The following is a 13,252-nucleotide window of genomic DNA, read 5'->3' as shown; positions in this document are numbered from 1 at the left end:
AGGGCTTCCATATTTAGTAGTGAGTGGAAACGCCAAGCGGATGCTTCACGTTTATACATCCGGTCAAATCTGACCTTTATTTAACTAGACAAGTCAGTAAAGAACAAATTCTTATTTTCAATGACGGCCTAGGAACAGTGGGTTAACTGCCTTGTATTTTTCGGCGTTTATCCAAAATCACACGACGAACCATGGCGGAGTTAGAGCCTACAAAAAGACGCCATTACATTTATCTTTATAAAGTTAACATTTTAAAAGGTCAGCTCGGATATTCGATCTTGCTATCTTTCGGTTGCTAGTCAAGCACTTTAACCACTAGGCTACCTGACGCCCTGGCTATCTGCCATAACCTTTTACAATTGTAACTTTATAAAGATAAATAGTAATGGCGTCTTTTTGTAGGCTCTAACATCGCCATGGTTCGTCGTATGGTTTTTGGATAAACGCCAAAAAAACAAGGTCTGTTGTAAACGCAGGTTTAGGCGATTTTATACGCTTTGTTCTATGAGATAATCTAAGAGGGGTATGCACGTCCCAAGGATTCCGGATAGCAAGGGCCCTCAAAGAAAGGCCATCATTGCTATAGGTTTTTGTTCCGACAAGCTGTTTACCTGGGGAATGCTATTTACGCGCACAGGAAGAGATGTCAGCTGATCAGTCGAAGGAAATGTTTGATGCTAGCAGAAGAATTGTTGTCAGTTATAAAAAAACGTGTATCTGATTTCAGTATATCGTTTCTCCAGTTTCTTAATAGCTTGTATTCTGGTACTCTTCAACATAGAAAAATGTCGAGCGTTGCCTTCAAGCTGCTCTCTCTTGTTGGTTTGTTATTTATGTCAACACAGACGACGGATGCGAAGGTAGGCTCTGTTGTTGTTCACATGACTATCATCTGCTTTAAATGCATAAAAGCAATTTATATTGACATTGTTTAATGCTAGGTGTTGAGGCAGCAGCTGGCTAGTTACTGTAGTTAGCTAGCTAGCCAAATATGGATCAGGCTAGTATGTCCTTTCTTGTGACGACAGTCAATGGATAAGTTAGCTAACTAGCTAGCTGGTAACCTGCTCTGTACAGTTACAGTAAATATGATTATTCCACTGGCTGTGTAAGCTTATTTTAGGAGGCAGGCAGCTAGTTATATCACCATATATGGCATTACATGTTCTCTGATATCACAGCCTGAACATTTTCCCCTCCTTTTCCCATAGAATTCAGAGGATATCCGGTGTAAATGTACCTGCCCACCATACAGAGACATCGATGGACAGATCTACAAACAAAATGTATCTCTAAAGGATTGGTATGTTGTGTTGTCATGATGTAATTTAAAGATGATTACATACCGGTCGCGTTCCACTGGTTAGACGTTGCCAGATCTTACATCGCCTGGGTGGGTATTTTACCAATTTGCTAACCACACTATATGTTATAACAATCTGTCAATCGATGACAGTCTATGATGTGGCATGCAACCATTTGGTTGATGCATGCAGTGGAACGTGACCACTGTCTGAGGTGTGGTGAACGTATGGGTAGGCTAACTGTAATTTTACAATGTCATGAATGATCTCAAATCATATTTGGAGAACTGTTACAGACTTCAACCTCACTGTGCTTTCAAAGACATATTTTGATTTAATTGTATATTTGTTTTCAGTAACTGCCTTCATGTTGTGGAGCCAATGCCAGTTGATGGAAAGGATGTAGAGGCGTACTGTCTGCGTTGTGAATGCAAATATGAGGAGAGGAGTTCTGGAACTATCAAGGTAAGTCTGGGAAATCTACCGACCAGCTAGCCGCACATGTGCCGTTACTGTCCTGCCATGTCATGTGGTAAAGCAGAGAGGAGATGATTCTTCATACTTGCATGTGGATATTTTTTGCTTAAATTGCCAACGGCAGAAGGACAACAGGCAAAGTAGGTTCAAATATAATTTTATTCAATGTTCCTGACACACAGGAGACATTACGATTTTGGCGATGGGATATCGCAACGATGTTGCCAAAGTGGGATAGCATCGGCACATGTGCTCTGCTACTAACCAGTCAACTCTTGTCTATTATTGTGGAGCTGAAATGGAGTCAATGGGTTGCAGGCAGCCAAGGCCTGATGGGTTAATGAGTTTGACTGCTGAACAACTAATCAAATGGCCATCCGGACTATTTACATTGACCCCACCCTTTGTTTTTCCACTGCTGCTACTGACTGTTTATTATCTATGCATAGTCATTTTACAAATTACCTCAACTAACCTGTCCCCCTGCACATTGACTCGGTACCCCCTGTATATAGCCTCGTTATTGTCTTGTACATGTAACTTTTTGATTTAGTAAATATTTTATTAACTCCATTTCTTGAACTGCATTGTTGGTTAAGTGCTCATAAGTAAGCATTTCACTGTGAGGTCTACCTGTTGTATGTGGCACGTGACAAATAAAATGTTAATTTGATTTGTGTCCACTGTGTTCCAGGTGACTATCATAATCTACCTGTCCATACTGGGCCTGCTGTTCCTCTACATGGTGTACCTGACCCTGCTGGAACCCATGCTGAAGAGGAGGCTCTTTGGACACTCACAGCTTCAGAATGATGATGATGTCGGGGTATGTGTGCATGTTGCCCATCCCAAATATAGTGGTGGCCTTTAAGTCAAAGCAGTTGTTGTAGCCGTGACATTTTTGTTGTTTGATTGTGGATCTCGTATTGTGTGACTTGTTGGGGCAATGTATGTGGTGATGTTTTCAGATTTCTTTCATGCTGTAAATTTGTTGAATAGCTCATAGAGAATTATGTTTGGAAATGTTTCTAAAAAAAGGTCAACTCTAGCTTGTCACAATTTCACTGTCCTCCTCACTGTAATGTCTGTTTCTCTTTGGGTTCAGGACCAGCAGCCTTTCGCCAACGCCCACAATGTATTGTCTCATTCGGCCTCTCGCCCCAACATGCTGAACAAAGTGGAGCACGCTCAGCAGCGCTGGCGGAGGCAGGTCCAGGAACAGAGGAAGTCTGTGTTTGACCGCCATGTGGTGCTCAGCTAAACCCATCCCCAGGAAACAAAAACCTGGGGTGAAGCAAAAAATGTTACTGTGACTGGGTGTTCCTTCTTTTTTTTTTTTTTTTTCTATTTTGTCTGATTCTTTCCCCAACTTCCGAGCTTCATCCTTATTGGTGTTTTGTTCCTCAACTGGACCTGTATTTCATGAAATGTGATCATATAGCTCTATGTATTCAGGAGGTGATCGTAAAGGGTCTCTGCATCAGTAGGTTGAAGTGGGGCGTTGCATTTGAGACCTTTGGCTTAAGATAATGCCAGTGTCTGTATGACTTTGTATACTTTCTGATTTAATAATACTAATAGAAAGTTAGATGTTAGTTTGTTGCCCCCCCCCAATGGATGATATGTGCCATTTTGCACAAGCTGATGATGATATTTGGCTTTTGATAAAGTAGAAACAATGGGTGACAGTGCACTCTTTTACAGTAATATTGGTAGCTTCTGATAACAGTAATGTTGGCAAAGTCACCAATGAAATTAGGTGAGACATTTGAGGGTAGAGTAAATAACAAACAAAAAAAATATCATACCAAAATTAATCACTCTAATGAAAACATCTACAATAAATGTAACATCTGCTACCTAAACTACAGAAGATGGGAATGAGTTGGAAACAGTAAAAATGTGTAACATCAGTCTCTTGTCAAAAAGCATGTTTTTAAGAAGTGATGTATAAACGTATTTACAACCTTTTACTCTAAACAACAGTTGATGTACAGATGTATGCATTTCGTGGTGTGAACACTCCTGTATCATGTTCTCCTGTAAGGCTAAGTATAATGTAGCATTTGGGAGACATTTTGACAGTTAATGACAGTTATCATCTGATGGTACATTTAATGTAAACATTAGTCCTCTCCTTTGAATATATGTGTGTTACTGTAGTCAGAGCCCACAGCTGTCACTGTCTAGAGTAGATGTACACCATCTCTGCACCTTGCTAGTTTTGTTTTCAGCTTCTACTCCTCTCCATTTAGATACATTTGACATGACTCACATTAATGAGACCCTCCTTTATTCAAACTTTAAATAACTGTCATTGTCTTTTGTTACACAGTATTGATGCCACCATCTATCTTTTACACTGATGTAAAACATTTTTTAATGATCATTTGGGATAGCTTGGGTGGTTGTAAAGTGGGTAGAAAATGCCACTATTGGGTGACCTAATGAAAGTGTTAACTCTTATCTGTGATAACATCACATTTGAAATACATTTCTGTAATATTTATAATGCTTTTGTTTAATGCTGACAATGTCAAATTCCTAGACCATCCTCCAGGAGTCGTGCTTCAATATAAAGGGTCAAATACATTAGCCAAAATTGATGATCGCATTGATAGGCGCAAAAAAACAGATTGCACTAATGCAGACATTGATAGGCGCACAAAATGGCAGGTACACTATACCTTCGGAGTTCTATCAATATGATCATTTTAGTACAGGGCTTTGCTATGCATAGGGCGATAAACATCAATGCTACAACTGATGAGAAATTTCAATAACCAATGGATTTAAATTGTATTAATGCATTAAAAATCCATAATTCATAATATAGCCCAGAGGACACGAAATCTGAACGAAAATAATCCGTCTATTTCGCAAATTCACCATTGAACAATAGAACACGGAGTAAAATTACAGGATAAATTTGCAAATAAAATGTATCTCTAATGACAGTATGTTGATATCATACAAGTCAATAGTGATCATTTATTTACTTTTCAATGACTTTTGCAGAGCTGCCGTCATCGTTTCCTGTTCTCTCCCCTTTTATTTTTTTGTATGCATGCAGTCCGTTATCCAGAAAAAAAGTAGGCTACACTCGGTGCAGAAAATTCAGATTTAAGGATACTCGGCAAGAGAGCTACATTTGCGTTGTCAAAGAATGGATTGTTGAAAAATACTCCAATAAGTGTATAAAGGATAAGGTAAGGATCGTTTTCCTTTTAATTTATTCATAAAGTAAACCCATATATTGTAGTTTTAACTTAATATAATGCATTAACTGTTTTATGAAACTGATTCATGCATTTTCTGTTTTATGAAACTTGCGTGGGCAATAATGCAGAAAATCATAAAAAATTGCCACAAAAAGGTAGAGATTTTTTATGTGAGTGACTTGCTGGTTTGAATTAATAACCTAAGACCATCAACAGTTTCCCCCAAATTGTTTTATTCAATACAGTAACCTCAAAATCAAGTGCTGTACTGTGAACATAAACTAGGGGGCGCCTTAGGCCTTTTATAGGAACTACCCTAAGTACCCAATCTGGCATCTTAACTGAAATAATAATATATGAATCTTTTATACCATTCTTACCATTTGAATATCAGTCAATTTGGGTGAATTTGATTCTTTCTTTGCAGTATGCTTTTATTGAAGTATTAAAATGTTGCTTCATGCCTGAGGGAATGCAGGCTTCTGGACGAAAGTAAAAGTATTAGAACTACTCTTTCACCTGAAACTCTTTCAAACTGAATTATTGCATGTCCAAACAAAAACAATACTCCAAGGTACTTCCTTTTAATAGGACCCATCCTGTGTTTTAAGGGCCAGGCTCTTATCTGTGCCTCTTTGGTTAATGACAGACGGAGAGGGTCTGTCTCCTCAATCCCCCCTTCAGTGCCTCAGTGTCAGACAGTGGGAATCGTTTCAAGGCTCATAGAGGCTGCATCCCTCCAGGAGAAGCTTCAGTCAGAACCTTCCCAAGGTTAGTCTGACCATGGTCAGACTAACATGGCTGCTGTCTGGAAAAACCTTTCAATGCCACTGAAATGCAAGATAATAGAGTGTATAGGTAGGTCCTTGCAGAGCAGTTACTCCCTGTGCTTGAAATTGATGATGGGCTATTTGGTATGATTTATTCCTGTCTATAACAGTACAATGATTTCCGATGTTTAGAATATGAATTATTAGACATCTCTTGAGTAAATACTGTGGTTAAGGAGGGGCCCATTCTCAGAATAGAAATCTCTTTCATAAGGGAGAATAAATACTTCCATGCATGTGTTTATCCTGTAATTCTTAAAGGCCCAATGGAGCCGTTTTTATATCAATATCAAATCATTTCTGAGTAACAATTAAGTAACTTACTGTAATATTTTTTCATTAAAATGGGCAAGAATACTTTTTAGCAAAAAAATGATTGAGCTAGTTTTTGCTTGGACTGTCTGGGAGTGGTCTGAGTGGGGAGGGTAAAACTTAAAACTAGCTGTTATTGGCAGAGAGGTTCGGAACTCTCTTTGTTATTGGTCTATTATTAAGCAATTTACCGCCTGGTGATGACACATGTAAGCCAAAACTCTCGCCCATGCAAACAAGCTGATTAGAAGGTCCTGTGTAGATTGTATTTTCAACCACCAATTATCAGGAAATAACACTGATCAAATGTTTTCACAATTTTGCAGTATTAGTTTCAACAGCTGTTATACAATATGATACAAAACACAGATTTAACAAAATGTTGACTGCACTGGGCCTTTAAGAAAGCATCTGGAGCAAGAATTAAGACAATGTGCAGGACATTCCTCTACTTTCAGTATGTGAGGCTGACAGCTATAATACCATTAACACATTGAACTAATCAGGATGAAGGCTAATGTGATTGGAGGCTGCCAATTTCCTCCCTGATAACAAATACGGCACAAGATCGTGTCCTAAAGTGTTTGCCCAATTTCAACAGTGCTGCAAAACATAGGCGGGTGTTTATTAAAAATTAAAAATAAATCCCATGTGCGGTAGTAACTTTAGATCTGTGGAGATGTGTATTATTTGTACATGGGGACAGCAGTGGCAGATCTTTTAAAAGTCTCATGCCAGCCTTTGGTAACAGCGTTCTCCATGGTTCACAGATTCCAAATGGACTCCATATGGAGAGAACAGTCAAAAGGGGCCATAGTGATGCCTGAGGCTGTAGCACCTATTACAAGTATGCATAACAAACACTCACACACACAGAATAGTTTATATGCCTCTAGTAGCTTTCCTTGTGTCAACAAAAAGTTCCGCTTTTTGTCCATTTTGAGATTTTTCTCAGCAACAGAATGAGATCAAATCATATTATTGCCCTTTGATGCTAAGGGATAAAAGAAGATGGATATGATTACCTTATGATACTAGATGAACCACTGAAAAGTCTACAGGCCCTGAAGCTTATTTTGATGCAAATTGGTACTTTAGGTGGAGAGGAAGTATTTATAGTGTGAGACTTGTCATCTCTCTTCATTGCTGTAGGTCTTAGGGCAGTAGTATTGGAGAGACATCATCAACATGAGAGGACTCGACTGCTGGTGCCTCATGACCTGTCTTGAAATTGAATATGTTGTTCCTAAAAAAAACATATTTATGTTAAAACAAGCAGTTTAGACTTGCGATTCAATCAGACCCTATGCTGTTTGGCTGCTTGGAGGCTTTCGTATGCAACTGGCCCATCCTCATTTCCATAGCTCCCTTGACCCGCTGGCCCTTGGCTATTTAAAATCTCCAGATGCTGGAGGAGAGGCTCTCACAGGAATATTTTGTGGTAAGGGTGTGGTGAAAGCTCAACAGTGTACTGGAGAGGGTTACTGTCAAATTTCTGAGGCTTTTGTGGATTCACTGAACATGACCGATGGATCCTACGCAAGGTACATTGAACCTGTAACGGGTCCAAAAAACACTGGCCTGGTCGTATGTTTTTTCCCTTTGCCTGAATGGCTTTAGCAGGTGTAAAAGGTGGAGAGTTGTAGACCTCAGGGAGATGATTTTAAAACAGATTTATGCCATCAAAACTGTGTGGACAAATTCCTGAGTCCGAGCATTGAAAAAGGTTGCATTCTTTTGTGAAAGTATCCCTATACAAACAATAACAGTCTCTCTTTAAGTAGTGCTTATTTAGGATTGGACTGTATTTGATTTTCTCATGTTACACTGACAGAGAAGCAGCGTAATGTATTGCTAACATTGTACAGAAGAAACCCTGAGGACAAGACTTCTCAACACCACAGCGGATTCCAGGAGGTTGTTCTTCGTTGTGCATCCATGCTACTGGAGCCAGCCTTTCCCAGTATGAAACAGCACTAGTACCTCTGCTAATCTGAAGCACAAAGCTGTCAGAGTCCACTCAGCACTCTTTATACTTCATGAGGCTTTGACATGTCTGAGAGACAACTACACTGAACAAAAATATAAATGCAACGTGTAACGTGTTGGTCCCATGTTTCATGAGCTGTAATAAAAGATCCCAGAAATGTTCCATACACACAAAAAGCTTATTTCTCTCAAATTTTGTGCACAAATTTCTTAAATCCCTGTTAGTGAGCATTTCTCCTTTTGCCAAGATAATCCATCCATCTGACAGGTGTGGCATATCAAGAATCTGATTAAACAGCATGATCATTACACAGGTGCACCTTGTGCTAGGGACAATAAAAGGCCACTCAAAAATGTGCAGTTTTGTCACACAAAGTCAATGTCATAGATGTCTCATGTTTTGAGGGAGCATGCAATTGGAAGGCTGACTGCAGGAATGTCTACACAAGCTGTTGCCAAATAATTGAATGTTAATTTCTTTATCATAAGCCACCTTCAACATCATTTAAGATAATTTGGCAGTGCATCCAACTGGCCTCACAACCACAGACCACGTGTATGGCGTCGTTTGAGCGAGCGGTTTGCTGATGTCAACGTTATGAACAGAGTGCCCAGTGGTGGTGGTGGGGTTATGGTATGGGCAGGCATAAGCCACGGACAACGAACACAATTGCATTTTATCGATGGCAACTTGAATGCACATAGATACCGTGACGAGATCCTGAGGCCCATTTGTTTTTAAAGGTATCTGTGACCAACAGATGCATATCTGCATTCACAGTCATGTGAAATCCATAGATTAGGGCATAATGAATGTATTTCAATTGACTGATTTCTTTATATGAACTGTAACTCAGTAAAATTGTAGATTTTTTTATATGTTGCGTTTATATTTTTGTTCAGTATAGTTAGATCTCAGAGTAAAACGACATACTGACAAAGCTGTGGACTTCCTGGAGACATGTTATGGGACATGAGTCGGATGTCTGCATCTTACGACTTCCTCCGTTCCTCAGTCAGTAGAATGAAAGGATGCTCCGGGGGGGGGGGGGGGTGCATACTGTGAGTAAAATATATGATACATACTGTAGTTGGAGACTTGGTAGAAATATGGTGTGGATTCTATTCATGACAGGTAGATCGACTTCACATTTTGAATCAACATTGTTTCCACATAATTTCAACAAAATTTGGATTTGAAAATAGTAATCAGTGTAAGTGAATTCCCTCTATTTTTCACCCAACTTTTAACCTAAATCTAATGACATGGCACCATTTTTTTGTTGATTTCACGCAGAATTCACATTAGTTGACAACTCAACCAAATGTAAATCGAAACTAGATATTGAACTGATGTCTGTGCCCAGGGGAATGGCTTTATATTTGAGCTCTCCCCCATCTATGTTTCTACTGCTGATGCTCAGAGGGTTTGATGAGAGAATTGGTTTATGGGTAAGCTGTAAACTGACATTTGTTTGTGATGATTAGACATTTCATTATAGAGTAGATATGAAAGACAGGCTTTATAATGACCATTTTCAGGTTTTTGCATCGTTTCCTGTGAAAGGGGACATTGATTCTTGATTGTAGACTTCGTGCCAATTGTTTTGGATAGAAATGTTCAGTTCTTTTTCAAATTCTGCTGTGGCTCAATAGCTGTTCCCTTAACCAGAGCAAGGTTGAGTGGACTCGAGTGTTGACTCATGCATGTTTCCAATACTTTGAATTCATGTGGCTTGTTTGTATTTTTTCCTGCTTTTCTTAAGTGCATCGAAAATGTTCCAGAAATCAGTAGCGTAAAGGTAGGGCACATACTGTTTACGGACCATACACATATTGTTTACCGACCAAATGTTTCTTTGATAACAAAGAACGAAATCCTCGACAATTACAATAATGATTGTTAAAAAGGCTGTTTTGCTTGGAGGTAACCTACACTTAAGAAAGCGAAAAACAGACACAACTTTGGGTATGGTGATCTTCATAGCAGGCATCCTCCCCCTTGGGTATTGTTTAGTCTGGACTCAGGCTGCAGTGTTGTTTCTCAACATGCATGTGTGCTCTGGGAGGCTTAATGTTGGGAGAGCAGAGCATGAGGTTTAAGCCTGTCTAGAGCCCTCTTATATAAAACTAACCACAGAGCGACAGGATCCACACTGCAGTCCAACAACAAGGAATCACATCTGCTAATATGTACATGGATTCTGGTAACTGTCCTCAGTGAACATGTGTTCACTGTTTTGAATATCTGAATTATTACTTTGGGATATGTCTTCAACCAGTATAATGTCCTAGTATAATTACATATCATGTCAAAAAAACATTTAATGGATCTTGTTAATAGTTTTGTCAAATAAGTGTTTTGTTAACTTGTTTTTTGTTAAGTATTATGTTAATTGGTTTGGACTAATCATGGCATCTGTCTTCCAAATCATTAACTGTGTGTTCGTCATTCAGTTTGACCTGAAATTATGTCTTTGACAAACCCTTCCCTCTGGAGATAGCCTCATCATCAAGCCCTTGAGGCTGTTCAAAATTACACAATTTCACTAATTGACACAGGTCTTTAAAGGTTCAACCTTGACTTTATCTTCTGAGATGTGTTTTGACATTTTATCTATCTCCTGGACGAATAGCGCATTCATTCTGCATCTCTGAGTACCATTCTGTAGTTGAAACGTGTGTGTAGGCCTATTAATTATGTTCTTGTTACATTGTGATTTTGCTAGTTTGTGTTATAAGTAGTTGGATACAGCAAAACCATACAATTACACAGAAATCTTCTCTAATTGTTTCCCTGAGAGAATATCCACGCTGAGTTGAGTAGTTATTAATTCCAGAACTAAACATAGTGTTATCTCGTAGCTGTTATTGATGAATAAATCTCTCTCTCCAAACGTGGAAATATACTGTACTGGCTCATCATGCTGTCCACTTTATATGTTGTAATAGTCACTTGTTGACTTTAGTTTTCAACTCGAAGACTTTCTTACCCCTCTGGCATGTGTGTATTTGAGACCACTCTAGCGTTGTCTTGTGCACTCCCAACTGTCACTCTCTTTATATGCTGTTAGAAGGCTAGGAAGAGTGTCAAAAAGATCCAAATGGAATGTGGACCACATGATAATGATGTCCTGAGGATAATTTCAGAGCCTATCTGACTCTCTTGGTCATTCCTATGAAATATACTGTTTAATAGACAAAGAACTGATGCAAGCTTGTGTGTGGGATAGAGGAAAGGGGCCAGATCCATTGAAGTGGGGGGCAAACAACCCATCTCCATGGAAACTAGTCCAGCCCTCGCCTCTCCAGAGGTCTCAAGGAGGGAGGGATTTGGTTGGAAAGACATGACTCTCAGTTCAGTGGGAAAGCTGCAGCTATCCGGCAAAACGAAACGATTAATTTTTTTGCTACAATTTATCTAACGGGATTGATATTTGCTGGCATTTTTTGGGGGTAAAAATGGCTGTGGAAATGAGGCGCTACTCTGAGGTAAAGCCGGTCGCCATTTGAATTTTTATTTTTTTTACATGATTGGGGATAGTTTATAAAGGGTTAACGAGGATATAGCTAGTTGAGCAAAAGTATTCGAATGCTGTACAGACAGAGTTCGGATAGCGCAAATTCATCTCGTGGTTATATGCGACTGTATCAATTGACAAACCTAAAGTATAGCCTACAATACATTTTTCGCTGAAGTGATTTTAGTGATTTTACCGTATTTGGTAACATAACAGTTTTGGGGATGTAACGCTATCCTTGTTGTTAGCGTTACATCCCCACTTGAGCTCTTTCAAGTAGATAATGTGAATGACAAAACAATTCAATTAAATCGGACTGAGTTGAGGCTAAATAAATTATGCCAAACTAAAGTTTACATTGTGGAGCACGAGATAATTTATTCAATTCAAAAGAGGGTCAACTGTAAACTCACTTGGGCCTCCTTGGGTTCTTGAGAGCTACGGATAATTTAGCTACTAACGTTCTGAGATTGCATCCGCCTCAGATTTACTAATGCTGTTGAGTGAGAATATCCATAACCATAGCCTATTATGTCCTCTAATGCGGATTATATTTTTTCTCTCTGTTAGATGAAGTTTTTTCCAGAGCTTTTCTTTCCAGGGGTACCTCCTGCTATCACTGCGACTAGGCAGACCCTGCAGCTGCAAGCTCTTTTTCTTGAACTTTTCCAGAACAGACTGTCTATTGTGCATATCTAACAATGACCTTTCCTTCTCACTGGACTGGATTGTCAGCAGCAAGATTGGGAGGCCCCTCTGTTCTCTGGCCAGGGCTTGCATAACAGGGGCGAGGGTGGGATGTCACCAGATGCTTTTTAGGCCGGCATTATCAGACAATGTGTATGATATCATACACACACCCCGTTATTGGGTAAGACTGGTAGGCTATATGTATGCTGCTATGCCCAGTGCCCACACATCACCCATAATAGAAACCCAATGTCTAGTGGAGCCACACAGCTTTAGGGTGCCTTTTTCCATTTTATTTACTGCCATCTAAATGGCATGCTTGGCATACTATTAGCCTATAAGCCATATAATGATCACTATCCTGTTAAAGCTGTTGGAATTCAATGTCAGTTTGCCAACTTTGATGATGAGTTGTAGATCTGTGTTGTTCCCTCAGTGGTTTAAGATTCATGGGGAAACCATGTGATAGACTGTGAACAGGATCTGAGTGGAAAATAGCCCACAGAGAATGACTGTATTGGATGTCACAGTTAAACCATCATTTGACTGGGTTTAGGCTATACATGCAGCAATGGATAATCCAGCCACAAGTCTGCCCCACAAGTGTCAAAAGTTGTGTCAGTTCTTTTTTCTTAGCCTTGTTAAAGGTTAATGGTGCATCACTTTTATGCAGTGCCTTCAATGTGCCGCATCTTCCTCCCGGTCCTCCCGGTCCTCCCTTTTCTACTCCATTTCATCTCAGCCATTTGCCTTTTAGGCCCATAGCAGGAATAAAGATGGCAAGACATAGGGCCATCTATGGTTTTGGAATGGAAGCGTGGTAGTTCAACCAGTGTACGGATCCTAGGTAGTCATGTAGCTAAGCATATCTCGTAACTTGGCATAAATTGTCGCACAATACACATTAT

The 13,252-nt window shown here is 39.5% G+C and overlaps 2 protein-coding genes across 4 annotated transcripts in view; both read left to right on the top strand.

The window, feature by feature from the left end:
• Positions 1-42: 42 nt before the first annotated feature.
• LOC139411575 (transmembrane protein 9B-like) lies at positions 43-4,055 on the top strand. Its single transcript, XM_071158115.1, has 5 exons — positions 43-860; positions 1,212-1,303; positions 1,661-1,769; positions 2,476-2,607; positions 2,887-4,055. Exons 1-5 carry the CDS (start codon positions 675-677, stop codon positions 3,040-3,042), a joined length of 675 nt encoding a protein of 224 aa, XP_071014216.1. The 5' UTR covers positions 43-674; the 3' UTR covers positions 3,043-4,055.
• Positions 4,056-4,857: 802 nt separating this feature from the next.
• The window catches only part of LOC139411574 (DENN domain-containing protein 2B-like), a 73,343-nt gene continuing 64,948 nt past the window's right edge, over positions 4,858-13,252 (top strand). The window contains exon 1 of one of the 3 annotated variants that reach the window (XM_071158112.1): positions 4,858-4,990. Coding sequence is in view for 1 of the 3 variants with exons in the window: in XM_071158111.1 (XP_071014212.1) it covers positions 5,838-5,860 (23 nt within the window). In the remaining 2 variants the exon portion in view is untranslated. Of the gene's footprint in view, positions 4,991-5,707; positions 5,861-11,443; positions 11,626-13,252 lie in introns of those variants that run through there. The other 2 variants (XM_071158111.1, XM_071158113.1) reach the window with 2 other exon arrangements.

Source organism: Oncorhynchus clarkii, chromosome 6, assembly GCF_045791955.1.
Source record: "Oncorhynchus clarkii lewisi isolate Uvic-CL-2024 chromosome 6, UVic_Ocla_1.0, whole genome shotgun sequence".
Lineage (NCBI taxonomy): Eukaryota > Metazoa > Chordata > Actinopteri > Salmoniformes > Salmonidae > Oncorhynchus > Oncorhynchus clarkii.
This window is presented reverse-complemented; position numbering and strand designations above follow the sequence as displayed.